At 39.0% G+C, this 16,720-nt stretch overlaps 3 protein-coding genes across 9 annotated transcripts in view; all 3 read right to left on the bottom strand.

The window, feature by feature from the left end:
* The window catches only part of rimbp2a (RIMS binding protein 2a), an 84,531-nt gene extending 83,966 nt beyond the window's left edge, over window positions 1–565 (bottom strand). For 3 of the 7 annotated variants that reach the window (XM_074618682.1, XM_074618679.1, XM_074618681.1), the window contains exon 1: window positions 176–562. The gene's annotated coding sequence lies outside the window, so the exon portion shown is untranslated. Of the gene's footprint in view, window positions 1–175 lie in introns of all 7 variants that reach the window. The other 4 variants (XM_074618684.1, XM_074618683.1, XM_074618685.1 and 1 more) reach the window with 3 other exon arrangements.
* Window positions 566–1,663: 1,098 nt separating this feature from the next.
* On the bottom strand, window positions 1,664–8,783 carry noc4l (nucleolar complex associated 4 homolog). The gene is made up of 15 exons (XM_074618690.1): window positions 8,425–8,783; window positions 8,164–8,290; window positions 7,094–7,200; window positions 6,157–6,264; window positions 5,795–5,944; window positions 5,564–5,666; window positions 5,391–5,425; window positions 4,866–4,916; window positions 4,637–4,748; window positions 4,409–4,469; window positions 3,677–3,787; window positions 3,164–3,327; window positions 2,896–2,978; window positions 2,572–2,685; window positions 1,664–2,010 (listed from the first exon to the last, which is right to left on the bottom strand). Exons 1-15 carry the CDS (start codon window positions 8,575–8,577, stop codon window positions 1,891–1,893), a joined length of 1,599 nt encoding a protein of 532 aa, XP_074474791.1. The 5' UTR covers window positions 8,578–8,783; the 3' UTR covers window positions 1,664–1,890.
* Window positions 8,784–9,720: 937 nt separating this feature from the next.
* On the bottom strand, window positions 9,721–13,208 carry pus1 (pseudouridine synthase 1). Its single transcript, XM_074617861.1, has 6 exons — window positions 12,851–13,208; window positions 11,794–12,023; window positions 11,571–11,708; window positions 10,820–10,922; window positions 10,027–10,733; window positions 9,721–9,922 (listed from the first exon to the last, which is right to left on the bottom strand). Exons 1-6 carry the CDS (start codon window positions 12,912–12,914, stop codon window positions 9,890–9,892), a joined length of 1,275 nt encoding a protein of 424 aa, XP_074473962.1. The 5' UTR covers window positions 12,915–13,208; the 3' UTR covers window positions 9,721–9,889.
* Between the last annotated feature and the right edge of the window lie 3,512 nt (window positions 13,209–16,720).

Raw genomic sequence — 16,720 nt, forward strand, 5'->3', positions numbered from 1 at the left:
TGTAAAACTTGCAGTTTGCATATCCTTAAAACGGAGGAAAAGAAAGTAGATGTAAAGGATGTGATGCTGCACCTGAGAGACTGCCAACTTTAAATGTTCACAACAATCATCAAAAACATGCATACTGTAGGCTCAAATATTTTTGGATAAAATACTGAAAGATTGTCAGGCCTACCCATCCAAGTGAGCTCGTCTGCTTCGCTCATCCTCTACACAGTGATCTTCTGTGGTGCTGCTGGCTTCTCTCACCTTCCCGGAGTCTGGTGCCATGTGTCTGTCTTGCAATCCTCAAAAGAAAAGAAAAAATGCATAAACCTACTCAAAAGGGAAGAACTGTCTGCATGGATACTGTGTATCACTGCACTAGCTACAGAAGCAGTGTGTGTTTTGTTCCTTGGCGCGTCGTGTTTTGGACAGCTTTTCCCTGATATGACTTGCTCTTTTCAAACACAAGTCAGTTATGATTCAGGATTTTCTCTCGAGGCGTTCTTGCCTCACAGAGGCTGCCTGCTGAGTGACCATATGGCACTCTTTAACGAGAGGAGGAAACATGAGCTGGGAAGATGGAAGAGCGCATTTAAGTCTATAACCTCTCACCTGTGGTACAACAACACATTCTCACTGCAGTGTGTGAAATAGTCACGAAATTTAATCTATCTGTGTACATAGACACAAATTTCCATTTTTTTTTGTGACGCTCAGCAAGACATTCAACAATTTTTCGTACTTTTTCCAGCAACACGTGATGCACCTGTTCATTTCCGCTCCAGTCTTTTCAAAATAAAACCACTTAGTGAGGCTTTGGAATAGATCGAGTTATAGGTTTGTTATAGGCATGTGAAATTACTACTTTATATTATTATGACTTTATTCTCATAATAATACAACTTTTTTTACAATTCTTATAATATTATGACTTAATTCTCGAAATCCCAGATTTATTTATTTTTTCCTCAATGTGGCCGTAATACTCCGTCGTAACAAACTACTTAGTTAGGCTTAGGAAAAGATCATGGTTTGGGTTAAAATAACACAGGAATGATCGTAACTTAAACTAAATAAACTTTGAGCTTTGATTCAGTACACAGTGAGAATGTTTTGTTCCTTAATGTTGGGACAATTTCAGAACCTATACCATGCATGTGTTGACTAAGAGTACACCTGATGTGTAGAAATCCAATATTGATCCTTGATTTCATCACTGGAGTCTTCAACCGCTGAGAAAATGTGGTTCTTTAGGTAGCCTATACTGGGTTTAGTTGAGCGTTTTATCTGAATGGCTAACTGCTGCTGTAAAGAGACTGAAATCAACAGTAAAAGTGCCATAAAATCATCTAAAGCAGGGTACTAAGCACCGTAGAGCTGCATTGTTTGTAAGTCTCTATGTCAAGTCAAGTCACAAATTTGCATCAAGGGGCTTTATAATCTGTGCGGCATATAACACCCCTTCATCCACTGACCCTTAATTCGGATAAGGAGAAGAAAAACTGTGCGATCATCAACGACGATTTTGGCCATACAGTACTCAAACTAGTGCATAAATGAAAATGGAGTAAAACCTTCAGCTAAATTTTATATAAATTAATTTGTAACTGATTTAATTTAACTGTCCCAAAAAAGGTGCCTAATAAAAACAAAGATTTATTCACCATGAGCTTTGGAAAAAAGGTTTTTACTGATGTACAACAGTTACATATCAAAGACAATACAACTCCAGATCAAATGCATTTCTGTTGTTCTTGTTGTTGCTGTAGCTGGTCTCAAAATAGAGAGGTCTGTCCACACTTCCTGTCCAGGCCAAACAGCTATACAGGAAACATTCACCTTGACAGATGAACTGGTCCCAAAAAATGTATACCACAGTGTGAATGCAGCTCCTTGTTTTTGGTTTTAATCCAGACAGAAGTGCTGTCCTAACACATCTCCCCCTCCTTTTAGTAACTGGGTGGCAGTTTCAAACTCCAGAGGGACACTCTTGGTCTGAGACTGCTTCAGGTCTCTCTCCATCAGCTGTGGGATAAGAAAATGGGACACATTATTCATGCTACTATGGTTTGGAAACGTATCTTTATAGAACAGAAATTGTCTGAATCAGATTGTCTAGTAGGAGGATTGGTGAGTCACAGCTTAACCCAGGGTCCCTGTAAACCAGACAGTTACAGCCGATTACCGGCTCCATTTTAAAATGATGACTCCCATCCTTTGCACGGTGAAGCTCCGCTTCTTCCTTCTGGACGGAGGTTTAGCGTCCCAAGGTGTGGAACAAAGCGGTATAAAAACAGCTTTGTTCCAGCAGCCATCACTCAGATGAACAAGTTGTAGCAACACAGTACAGATGCTATAGGAGCTATAGACAAATAGCTATAGACAGATGCTATACTTGTTTATTTATTTATTCATTGTATATTAGTGGTTTAAGTGATCACTGGAGCCTTGAGCATTTTTTTTAAATCATATTTGTCTATTGTCTGTGTTTGTAAAATGTGTGTCACGAGTTGGCTTCCATTTAGCTTCTCTGCCCTTATAGACAACGTTGTGTAATTGTTATCTTAAGTTTGAGTGTCATATCACCTCAAATGTTGTTATCTCCAGCACTCCGCTGATGTCCTCCTCCTGTCCTGACAGAGGTGCGTTGATCAACGCAGCAGCTTTGGCCACATCTGGATGGTAATGCTTCTGCAGTGTCTGCAAAAAAAAAGCAAGAAGAAAAGAATGTAAACTTTAGTTGGACATTAAGTATGCTTTCACTCAGTTAGACTCCTTAATGTATACGATATTCCTCCATCTCGTTTTCCGATCAACATGACAACAACAAAAAAACGTTTGCACAGCTCGGTGCGAAGTCTGTGTCAAGGATGATTCATTTGTCAATCCAAAACCATGCTGTAAACACACCTTAATCTCCCACAAGCTGCTCTCTAAGGCACGGCACTGAGCAGGATCCTCTTCATCCATTAGATACGGGTCCTCCAAAGGCTCTGTCGTTATGAACAGAAACAAACATCTTTCCTAAAAATGCTTCCTTGGATGATTGTACATCACAATACAAATCCTTACAAGCTGTCTTAAATACAAAGAATTGCACTGGGAATCTAAAAAACCCCTGACATTTTGAGTGGTTAGAAACTGATGACTATAAAACGGGAGAGTGGCTGACACTCACCGTCTTCTGTGCTCGGCTTGTGAATGAGGACTCTGCAGGATGGGTGGCGACGGATCAGGTTGTAGATGAAGGGCAGCACTAGGAGGAGGGCCGTGGGCGGCGCTGTGAGAGCCAAACGAGCCAGGCGTTTGGCGAACGCAGCCACTAGGTACACTGGCAAGTGACTGGAGGAAGGCACAAACACAGCATAGATGTAACTAATGCATATATGCTTTTGGAATTGTGATGGTTGTTTTCGTGAATAGGGGGAATTTAACAGTTTAAATATCCCATATACAGAAACACATTCTCCCCAGAAACTCCATTGAGATCAGTGGGGCTCAACAGCGGCCAACAATCAAAAGGTGTGGTTATGATGGTAAATTGCTGACGATCTGTAACCCGGCCACTGCAGGTCGACTACAAATAGTATTTTACTACAACTGTGCTCCAAGAGGACAGATGCAGACAGCTATAACTGGATAAAAATGAGGGTTAAAAAAAAAACTTTTAGTGAAGCATGAATGATCTTACCTGGAGCTAAGGAAGAGGTTAGCTAGGTGGAAAAAGCGTGCTCTGTACTTCACGTGGAAAACAGAAGGCTCAAGCAGATTATACAACTTCTTGTAGAAATCTGGGTAATCTCTGCAAAAAAACACACACAACATATAGCATGATATTTATGCAATTCAAAAACATCTTCAGTCTACTGTTGTGCTTTATAGATTCAGGATGGAGACTCAAATTCTCTTCAACATATTACTGTAATTTTTGTGACTATTGAAGCTTCAAAAAGGCAGAATGTTTTTGGAGTCGTTGGTGCAAAAATTCCATAATAACCTTTCAGCATATTGTAATTTAAGTGTTCTGCACCTCCTCATGGCTCTGTTTTCAGGCTTTAGAAAATCTAGCCCGTGACGGGAGACTTTAGCCAATCACAGGTCATTTCAGAGAGAAAGCGTTCCTATTGGCTGTGCTCCGGCTGTTGGGCGGTGCTTGGTTTTTTTCCTCAACTGATCTCATCAGGCTGCCAGATCAACAAACTTTCTCATTTTACAGCTAAACAGTACACTTCAAGATGTTTCTGAAAACATTTGAGGCAAGAAATAGGCATTACAGCAACAGAATATTGATTCGCTACCGTCAGGATATGGTGACCGTTTTATAAAAAGTAACTTTTTTTTTTAAAATCATATTTGTTCCATTTCTACCCACTGCAGCTTTAAAAGTCTGGCAACATGAATTAATTTTTCATGTAATACTCACAGGTTGTGTTGATGTATGAGGACAAAAAGGCCATTGAGGGCCAGCAGGCTGATAGCTCCACCTGTTCAATAAAAACATAACAAAATACCATATCATGACAACCAGCATAGAAGTTAACACATCCCAGAGACCACGTGTAAAAAATGCCACTATGGTTATTTTTCATTCATTGTCAAGTGAAGTTGTTGGGGTGTACCGTCGCTACTAAAGCCACATTGCACAACTTACCGACTTCATAGGCAGCGGTCAAGAAGTCAATCATCAGCGTGGGTTTACTCATGTGAGGCAAAATGGAGTCATGGAGGATCACCAAGACCTTTTTATACATGTTGCTTGGCAACTACAACAGAGAGATGAGATGGCACGGTGTCATAGATGTGTGCAGGGAATACATTTTGATTCAAGAATAATAATTAAAAAAAAGACATTATAGTGCAGTCAAGATTTTTTATAATACCTTATACTTGAGAAAGCCCAGCCACATCTTCTCAAAGACACGCTTGTGTTCCTGTAATGAAGTAGAACATTTAAAAATCGTATTCAGAAAATTAGGCTCTTTTATACATGTTGCATTGGAATGTCCAGAGGTTTTTGTGGAACTAACAGTTGTACTATTATCAATGGACCCTGCAGTACATCTTCTAAAAGAAGATTGTGGTCCAAGCGTTGGAAAACCTCTTGATATTTCAAGTATTCACTGGCTTCGGAGCTTTTTTGGACATTTCTTGCCTGGAACTATCATCAGCAAGAGCCAATGATGCAACGACCAAACACAATTTTTAATGTGGACAAACTTCTAACTTAAAAGATCTTAATGTCTAAATAAGGATGTTCTGTCTGTGTACATATCACTATACTGTTGGTTGGTGGAGGGGAGAGGGGGGTGGGTCGGTCAGATGATCAGAATGTAATCAGCAACCTGATGTATTGTCTGTAATTTGTTGGTGTTGCAATAAAAAAAAAATATATATATTTTACTTACATTCAGTTTAGCAGCTTTCGAGTCCTCATGCTTGTCTGAAAAAAAAAGACATCAGTTTAACGATTTATAAAAAAAAAATTGCACTCATGTACAAAACTAACAAAAACAGCCTTTTTCTCCCCACACAGAAGAAACTCACACTATGACATCATCACAAAAAAAGCAGGTCTCACCTTCCTGTTTGACCATAAAGTTGGTGAGCTCGGACTCCTTGCTTGGTATGCTGATGTTGGCCATGAGGATGAGCACATTGTTCTGAAATACGGGCACCAAAGCCTAAGAAGACCAAGACAAGCCATCAGCTTTCAGCAAACCAAGTCATATTTTTTTTTAAACGTAACAATGAAAGCAATAAAACAAGCACAGCTACAGCAGCTGAACTAAACACTGAATGGTTCTCCTACCCCTTTGCTTTTGTCCATGACTTTGCCCACGCTCTCCCGGATGGAGCTCATGACATAATAGCGTACGTCCTCCATCTCGAGGAACTCCTGGAATCTGGAGATCAGCAGGGAGTTGTCTGTAGTTTTGGACAGCAGTCTCTCCACCACTGCCTGAAATAATATGAAAAAATAATATGAAATAATAACAGAAACATCAGAAGGCGTCTGCGCCACGAATGACAAAAAGGTTGATAACGGCTTAATTTCTTGTCTTGGCTAAATAACAAGGGGGGGATTATTTAAGTCACACAAAAGGAACAGATAAAGGACATTAATATTCCCAACCACTGATGATAGACGGGTTGTGCGACACTACATCTTACCAGGATGAGTTCTCTTGGGAAGCTGTAGTGTTCGCTCCAGTCCAGGTCCTCGAGGGGATGCTGTCCTTCTCCTGCAGCGAACTTCATCAGGCAGCACAGGGCACTCTCCTGCATTCAGAGTTATTATTAAAAATATATATATATTTCCTTTCTCAAGTCACCAAGTGCAGCATGACGGTTATTAATTACATTTCTTTTCTTTAAATGCAACAAATGATTATTGGCAGACCTGAGCTGGTATGCCATGACAATACACAAGATACAAGGCAATAATCTACCACATAATACTTGATTCCCTTTGTCATCTACTATTATTTACATGACTTTCAGCAGTAATAATAAACCAGCTTGCAGACAGTGGTTAGTCTAACAGGACCAAAGAGAACAAGGTGTTATCCTCAAAGAGGATGTTGCCTCCAGGATGTTAGTGTACCTCATTTTCAAAAGTGAAAAGCCCCATGCACAATACACACATATACTGTCTTAGTGAGACGTATAGGAAAAGAATCATGTGGACTGAAAGAACAAAGCTTTCTTGTTGTATTATGTGATGTTATGTATGATGTGGTGTTATGTATTTTAATTTTTTCTTAAAAGCCTAACCATGGACATGGTCTGCAAATTAGCTATGGTTAGAAGTCATATAAACATTGCATTGGTTGCACTTTAATTAAGTGTAACAATGCCTACATGTATTGTTCATGTCAAATAAATTAATAAAATAAATAAATACTACACGTTTAGTCTTGCAAACTCACTTCGATGTGATCCTTCTCTTATGCTATAGTCTTACGTAAATGTGTGACTAAAGAAATTAACAGAAATCGTGATGATTCCATCCTACAGTCCCTGTTTAAACACATTTCTACATTTAGAGATTCTTTGTCAAATGTGTGTGTGTGAGCACCATTTCCATTCAAGTTTTCGGTCAACTCACCTTGACACTGTGAAGTTCGTGGCTGAGGTGTTCCAGCAGCATCTCCACGCAGCTGTTGTAACGGTGTCGCATGAACATGCGGTACTTCTCTTCAGCACTGTACCCTCCTGAACCAGAAAAGATACAGACAGACAAACAGGGGTGATGGTATGATGTGCAACCCTGGTGAGAGTTTGTAACCATGTTCATCTTGTCTGATGATGTGCAACAAAGTGGAACCCAGAGGAGTGGAAACGGTCTCTTTTATAGAAGCTGATATAATCAGGGCTGAAATGTGTGATATTTGTTAAATGTAAAAGTATATGACAAGGTCATTTTCAGGCCACATGGTTTCATTTCATATCCCATTAGTCTCATGAGCAGTAGGCAAAGCAGTGCCGGTGTTACACCAAAATCTGTAACCACCGAGATCTATGACTAGATCTATGCCAGCAACACATGAGGCCACCAAGAGCACAAAAAAGCTGTTTTTTGTGCTCTTTATGCTGGAACTATCCATGGGCACATCAGATCAATATGAAGTTAGTTATAAGGGCATTTGGAGTGGCATTCAGAATTTGCCCCATTACAGTATTAGAGGTCAAAGGTCAAATTCTCTTGACCTCAGTGTCATGACAATGTGACTGATGGATAAGTTATAGTCTGAGCTTTACAATGATATACGACTTCGTGATATTCTGTGTAGGTTAACCTCTTTTATACTGGATTTATGTGTAAAATGGCAAAAAGATGGAAACATTTTAATGATGGAGGGATGAAAAAAGAAGTGATAGCACATAGAAAGCTACCATTGCTGCAATGCTATCATGCCTTTTCCAACACTAGGGACATAGACCTTTAAAAAAAAATCACTATGAGACCTGGTCCCTCCAAAGTAGCACGACCAACCCCCTGGCTCATGGGCTATGTTATGTTGAAGTCTGTTCCCACGTGCAATAGTGTGGTTTAGGTAAGGGGGGAAACACATATCGACGGGGAAACAGTATTGGACACAACACCGGTGTGACACTCGCTAACATCTCCCTCATAACTATTGTTCATTATAATGCATTATTATCATCTGTACTCACCACTCGACGCCTCCTCCTCCTCCTCTCCGGGCAGTTTCCCCAGGAACAGCTCCTTCTTCTCCAACAAGGTGCAGAACAACTTGCTGCACGCATTGACACCATTGACAACATCCTTCTCCTTCTCTGACTGCAAACAGACATGGAGAGTAACAAACACATGTTTGTTTTGGTAACCCAGAGAAGTGACATCCTAAGCTGTAGCTAACCAGCATGTGTACAGTGTGAGTGCTCAAACAGTGTATATTAGTTGTGTATATTTACCTCAAGGAACTCGAGGATGTCAAACACGTCGTTGGCATTTTTCCTACTCTCTAGTATACTCTCCACTTTGGTATTGAGGTCAATTTTAGCTGTTTTAACACGTTGCTCTGTTGTTTTTGCCGAACTCACGTTGCGCTTTCTGGCCGGCGCCATGATTACTGAGGGATGGTGCGTTCAAGTGACATTTGAGGAAATACGGAAACAAAGTTATTACAAATATAAACTGGACATTTTGTTTGTGGATAATATAAAAAAAATTGAGAATACTATATTAAATATCCCCGCTTTACATAATGCATATACTTGTTTACTTGTATTATCTTTCACGGCCGTGGAAGTGCGGCAATCATAGTTGTAGTGCTATTTCAATGTAAATCCAAAGGTCAGTGAATGCAACATTAGTCCTAAACAGTCACCTGTTGTGTCGCCTCCTAGTGGCTGGAGGGTGAACTTCCGGCTTTTGCTTTCACCACCTGAGAGTTCATAATCACTACTAGGGTACAGATGAGACATTTTATAAATAAAAAAAATAAAAAATACAGAGTGCATCTCAGCTGAGTTTTGTCAACACATTACTTTCTGATGAAAACATGAATTTAAAGCAGTCAATAACTTCATGATATAATAAAATAGATTCTGTCCCAGGTGAACCCCCATCTTCACTACTGCAGCTATAGTGACTTGTTATAATAGTGATATTGACTTTCCTAGTTCAATACATGCCAGTAAAAATGGACTGAAAATAAAAGGTTTACTTTAAGTTTCTCATTCCTCATTTTATTTATTTATTTAGTTTTTAAATCAGCATGATCTAAGGTTTGTGTCAGGGGGTTCGTCAATGATCTTGCCAATATATATATTTTTTAAAAAAGGGCATTAACTGGTTATACAATACAAATTTGAAGACACATGGCACGAACATTATGCTCTTTCATGAACATCTTAAACAAAAAAGGCATTCAAAAAGCCTGACATATGGCTAACAAATAACTTATCACTAGATAACTGAGTGTGGAAGCCTCATATAAGCTAGCAGCTGACCTTTAACATGCATTCTTGCATGGAAGCTGGGCAGTGGATTTTGTCCCCAAACTTATAATGGAGTTGTGGTGAGGTGCAATTGCTTCACAGCCAATACAGACAGGAAGAATGATTACAGCAACCAGTAAGTATGTCGAAACCTATCATTAAGGTTCTGCTTAAAAGACAAAGAGGCTGAGACACAGGTTGGCATAGGACATCGACATTTGTTACAGGGTGAAATTAACATAAAGAAACAATCAGGGTACAATAAAGAACGGAGCGATTTTTTATTATCTTGTTGTTTGTTTAATAACATTTGTATAAGAGAAGCAGAATTGAATCCCACTGAAAAAAAAAGTAAATCTTGGAAGATATACTAAAAAGAAAGCTAAAGAGAATGTTTTGGTGAGAAAGCGTCTCTTCTTTCAGCAGGCAGGGCGACCTAATCCGAGTCGTTTCCTACGTCTGCATTGTCCTGGGGGGAAAACGAGAGTGACAATGAATAAGAATATGAAACAAAATTAATTTTTAATTATGGTTTTAAATGAATATCGTTACTCAATTATGGCTTCCAGATACCTGTTTCTGGTCCTTATCGTCGGGTGTGTCGGTAGCTGTGGCTGTAGCTTCAAAGTCATGAATAGGAAGCGTGGACATCCAGCTGACCATGGAGCCCTCCTTACACTCTGTCTCAACAATGGTGGGGTAGATGTGAGCCTCCTTGAAGGCTTTGATCCCCTCCTCCTCGCTTTCCCAATCCAGACGCTCGTGCAGCCCGTCTCCTCCGAATCGTTTGTTGTACCGGTCAAAGTGAACCTTTTCCAGGACCAACCCCAGCCCTGGAGCTTTGGGCACGTCCACCTTATCCTGCCCCCAGCTCCGCTCCATCACGTCCTCTTTCGCGTAGCCCTTTATCACCGCAATCACCAGGCCGATCATCTTCCGGATCTGGTGCAGCATGAAGCTCTGGCCTCGTACAGTGATCACTGCGAACTGAGTATTGCTGTTGATAAAAGGCTCTCCGCAGGACATCTCTGTGATGTAGCGACGGGCGCTGGGGTCACTCGGAGCCTTCTGGGAGGTGAAGTTGTGGAAGTTGTGGGTGCCTTTGTAGAGAGCGAACAGACGGTTCACCCTCTGAAGTGTCTCTGGCTCGAGGCGAAAGGCTGCTATGTTGCCAGTATCATAGTCTTTTGGGGAAAAGGCCACTGTTGGAAGCATGTAGGCGTATGTACGAGCATCACAGTTGTTTTTGGAATTGAAACCCTGGGTCACCCGTTTAAGACCTGTTGGGAACAAAAGTAAAAATGTTAAAAACCCCTCCTCCTCAGTTCCAATCAATAAATGTGGATCATTAGGACCAATATCTCACCGAGCACGCTGATCTGTGGCGGCAGATGCTCATTGATCTTTTCAATGGTGTCTTCAATCAATCGTATCTTTAGAGACACAGCTTGGCCAGCTGCAGACACGCCCTGAACAAATTCAAATAGACAAAACACCAGCACAGTTTGTCATGATGACATACCAATAATAATAATGATGAATGCAAACTCATATCATGGCTTGTTAAAATAGGATAACACCACCCAGTACACTTGTTACACATTAAAACCGACAACATACCTAACAGTTACACAATACGGTGGACATATTGGCCCAGTGCTATGAAAGCAACTCCTGCTGTGATATCTGTACAAAGCATAGACTGTATATAAAGATGGACTGGTTGCAGTATAGGTCATAAAGCCCACTCCCTCCATGTTAGTGGATGGAACATGGGTCAAACTAAAAAGTTAAAGCACATATCAAATCAATTTTTTTCCCAAAGATGGTTTCTGTCATTTTAGGTAGTTCTTATCACCCTGATGTATGTTCCAGTGTTCATTTTTCTGTTTTAAGTAGTTATTTGATGCTATAAAGAGGGGCTGAGACGTCATGATTGACAGCTGTGATTTTCTCTCTCTAGTAAGCTGCCCCCCCTGCTCGGCTCAATACTACGGCTCCACCGCCACCCAATCACTACTACGCAGAATCTGGTTCCAAATGATGTCAAAATCTGTACAGTGGGAGGAAGTGGCGACGCCATCTTTTCTTATACAATCTATGGTATAAAGCCATACCTTATCTGTTCTGGCACATCTTTGGAAAGACATCTTCTTCATGTCATCGCCGTGGTTTTCAGGAATGCAACCTGATTTAATAAGTGCAGTGACCAGTTCATCCTCGATGGTCCTAAACTGAGAGGTTCCGGGATTTCTCTGATAACACAGACATTATAATACATTTAGCAAGACGTAAGAAAAAACAAAGTGTTTGGAACTGAGAGAGAGGAAAATCAGATACCTGCATCCCATAGTATCCCTTTCCAGAGTATGCCAGGAGGAGGACCACTTTCTTTTTGGGATATTTCTTTTCATCTTCAGTTTGTTCCCCCTCCGCTTTTAACTTTTTTGTAGCCTGCACCTTCTCAGCAGAGTCCTCATTCTCCTCGTTGGCTCTTTTCAGCAGCTTGGCTGTCGGCTCATCTCTGGATGCTTCACTCATTATGCAAAATAACTTACTAAGAGGGCCACCTGTGAAGAGATAAAAAGGAAATATTCCGTGATAATCATGCTCACCTCTTTACATAGACATTCTGTGGTGCGTCATGTCATGTCCTGTAAGCTTCTATGTGACTGTGACTCAATGTCAATATGACTGTGGATATGATCCACTGATATGTGGATCATATCAGTCCAGTTCTGAGGTCTCTACACTGTCCCCTCAGAGAATTGATTTCAAAATACTCCTGCTGGTTTTCAAAGCACTAAATGGTTTAGGGACAAAATACATTTCTGATCTTCTGCTATGTTCTGAACCATCCAGACCTCTCAGGTCATCTGGATCAGGTCTGCTTAGTGTCCCCCAGAGTCAGAACTAAACATCCAGAAGCAGCTTTCAGTTTTTATGCACCAAATATTTGGACCAAGCTCCCAGAAACCTGCAGGACCAACTCCAACTCTGAGTTCCTTTCTGTTTGCTGCTGCCTTTTATGAAACCAGATAATGATCTTATATTGCATTAGAGCTTTTACTCTTGTGTGTTATATTCTATTTTAGCTTTTATTTTCAGCTTGTTTTTATTTTCTAATCTTGAATGTTTTTATAACTGTTTTAATTATGTCTTAATGTTCTTTTGCACTTTGTCGCCATGTTCTTGAATGTTTATGTAAAGCACTTTGAATTGCCCTGTTGCTGAAATGTGCTCTACAGATAAAGCTGCCTTGCCTCACATTCTGCACACAAACAACATAAGTAGCTAGATAAGTCTTGCTAACATAAAGGGTATTTAAAAACAGCACACAGCTTGCAGGTTGAATACATTCAGCCGTCACATTTCACACTTTGTTAGGTTTGCTTACCGTTTCTCTCCAGCGTCAGTCTGTGGTTCACTAAGGCACTCAACAGTGGTCGGGTTTTAAACATGTCCCGCTAAGCCATCATGCAGCTAAAGGATGAACAACTGACCATAATCAGCTGAAGCTAACGCGAAGCAGAGCAGAGCAGACTATTTACATTCAACTAACTCCCGTGGACGAAATATACAGTCTCCTAAAAGCTTATGTCAGCTTTTAAAACCAAATTTGAATGCGTATATACATAAATATTTATGAATAAAGCGCAAACTTTAGCTGCATCTAGTCCTGTAGTGAGTAGATGCGGCAACATACACACATGGCCAACGTCAACTTTGAACCCGGATGTAAGTATCGCGAGATTTGCCTTGTTCTCACTGTTGCATACGTCATATGAAAAAAGGAAACAAAAAAAGGAACAAGGTAATTAAATGTAGCTTCTATAAGCCTCTCTGTCATGTCAAATGTAATGATCCTCTTTAATTGCAGTGTTGTCCATGTTCATTTCATTTCAAACCATATGATTTACATCCAAATATATGAAAAATTCAAACCTTTCAACTTATTAATTTGAGCTTTTATAAGGTCTCTTTTTTCACTCACTTACTAATTATTATTATTATTATTATTATTATTATTATTACTACTACTACTACCACCACCACTACTACTACTACTACTATTTTGTCTGTTTGTTTGTTTTCTTCTTGCTTTTATTTTATTTTATTTCATTACTTATTTTTTCTATTTTTTATTTTATTTTATTTTATTTTATTTATTTATTTATTTATTTTTTATTTATTTATTTTCTTTCCCCTCTCATAAAAATATTGCTTTTGGATTCATGATGTGTTGTGGCATGCACTTCATCTTGGTTATTGGTATTGTGTGATGGAGTTATTTTGTATCTTGGAGAACAAAGTGCATGTATTGTGCATGTATTGTAAAGTGCAATAAATTAAAAAAAAAGGAATGTGAATCTAAGACAACTTTTGCATAATAATGGTTTCATGTGTTTACATTTAGTAGAGGACATAACATAAAGAACAAAGCACAGCACATTTAGCCAAATACAGTTTACAGAGAATTTAACCATAAATCCACATGTAGTAATATTTTTGTCCGCTTGAGTGCAGCAAAATCACATAAATGGAGGAGTCATCCAACTGCTATGGAAAATATTATGTTGTGTAAATGCACCAAGTTGTATTTGAAGTTATGTTTTGCAATCTTGTCTGGCTCCCATTGTAAATATCATGTTGTTATACATGTTGTTAAACACCTTTATAGCTTTATTATTAATAATCTTTATAATTTCCATATAGGGTATAGACTACAATGTATTGTGTTATATTGTAATACTCAATAATGCTGCTTGTGTCTAGAGGTGTACAAATACTCCCCCTCACCTTTGCTCAAATCACCATATTCCACTTCACCTGAACTCTTCATATAATTTAGCATTCATGATGATAAATATGGGTTTTTACATGATGCACAGCATAAGCCTTCCTTCAACATTCTAGTCCATATAAAGAAGTCTTACTATATATTCGTTTACAGTAGCCACTCATCATAATGTGCTTTGACTCATGTAACCATGTGTCTTTCTCAAGGACACCACAACAACGAGGGATACTGGTTGCCAAGAGGCTAAACCTTTAACCTTCATCATCATCTTGGGATGGCCTTAGTTATTTTGCCCACTTGCACTTTTTCATAGCACCTTATAAGGTGATCAAGTAGTTCTTTGCTGAAAACCCAAAGCCAAACATAGGCATGCGATGGGAAAAGGGCCCCGGTATAGCCACAATCCTATATCAAACGGCAATTTTCTCACAAATGCTGAAGTTACTTACTGCACACTGTGATTCTAAATGTGAAACAGGAGATTCTTCAAGACTGGTAATGCAGCTGATAAGGTTTTGCGGTAGGAAACAGCTCCGAGTAGGAGTATTTTTAGCTAAATAATCATTGCTTTAGAGCCCTCTCTACAGTAGCAAACAGGGGCATGGGTGAGTGTTAAATTAAAAAGCTGTGAAATCACAGCTGTGAGTGTAGCAAGAATATTTTTTCAGTTGGCAAGTGGTAAATTCATATCCAAAAATAACCCCCAAGTGTGAGGTTTAAATGAAAAAAGAGTCTCTTAACTTGGTAGATAAAAAACAATAATTTTCTTTTTAGCAGGCTAAATAACCCCACATTTCATCGATCACCAAACAAAACATTGTGTGAATCATGTCTTTTGCAAACTAGCAGAAATGTTCATCTATCCCCTACAGTCAAACATAAACAGAGCCGGCATTGTTGTTAACTTCGGTGTCCTGAGATGTCACCTGAAATCTGATAGAAAGACATCTGACCGCGAAGAAAGATTCTCCAGCCTCTTAAGAAAGAGAGGGAACTGGTGTCACAGTGAGCCACTGAACAAGCTGTCCAAACAGACCTCAACCTTTTCCGCTGCAGAGCTCACCTGTACTCCTACATAGTGTGAGCTGGCCACAGTCTATACTGCCACAGCAGAACCTGTGATCAGATTGGACTGTAACTCACCGTCTCTGCAGTCTGCACTGCCCACACATAATAACAAAAAAATAATAATCAAAAACCATCCTCATTGTCAGCAAAGAAATCCATAGCTGTTGAAGGTGTTGCACTGCTGGCTGAGTTACATAACCTGAAAAACAAAACAAGCATCATTATTTGTCAAATGTGAAAATGTGAAAAAGAGTGACATTATTTGCAACTTAGCAAATAATAATTCAATTTACATCTTAAACATCATGATTTACTCAAGCAACAATGCTGCATACAGGATAATATAACTGAATGCAGGCTTTAAAGCGACACTTTTTTTATTATTATTGTAAAGTTAATCGCATTTAATGCAACCAACTAGGAATTTGAGATGCACTGTGAGTCTGCCTTGTGATAACTGTCATCCTGCTATTTGAGACACTGTGTTCAGCGCTGCGTGAAATGTGAATGGGATGTTAAGTGTCTACTCATCTTGAAATGATGGAATGCCACTTTGTTTCAAAATTGATCAATTATGTCATTATACCCAATTGTTTCATTTTGAAAGGTTGCTGCAGTGACAACAGAAGTGACCATGACCTTGCCTCTATTTAGGTTGAAGTCTGTAGGCCTATGGTTAACCACAGTACTTGCTATAACTTCAGTATACATTTTGCACAATGCAGTTAATTCTTTATTCACATCATAGTGTATAAAATATGATATTGTTTTAGATTTAAACATTTTTATCGTGTGCTTCCGAAAATATATCAATGCCTTAAGAGATGAAATAGCCATTTTTGTGACTAACATTTTTGATTGTATTTGTACATTTTATTGCAATTCTTTTTTTTTTTTCCAATAACACTTTCATATATGCAGCTTAACAAGTTTAGTATCAAAGTTTAGAATTAATGACAAAGTAATCAAAAAAGAAAAAGAAAAAAGAAAAGCTTTGAGAAAAACAGAGAGAAAATAATAATAACAATAATAATAACACTAATGTTCTGCATTTTTAAATGTCTTCAGTATCTTTCATTTTCAAATTCAGCATGTTTCTTGTTAATTAAGCATAACAACTGATAGTACTGCATAGTTGCATATGAATAATTATTTAATTTAATTTTTTTAATCAGGCTATCTCAACTGTTCCCAATTGTCACTATACAGCTGCACAGATTTAGTCTTTCCTCCTCATGTAACAGGAGCCTGATTGTGGCAGCACACATTAATCACAGCGTCTTAAAATAACTTATCTCTCTGATAGACAGCAGATACTGTAAGCTGCAAAAGACAGAAACCATCTCACACATGAGCTATATCATTGTCTTTAGGGATTTTAAGAATTATTTGTGTTAC

This window comes from Sebastes fasciatus, chromosome 19 (assembly GCF_043250625.1).
Source record: "Sebastes fasciatus isolate fSebFas1 chromosome 19, fSebFas1.pri, whole genome shotgun sequence".
NCBI lineage: Eukaryota > Metazoa > Chordata > Actinopteri > Perciformes > Sebastidae > Sebastes > Sebastes fasciatus.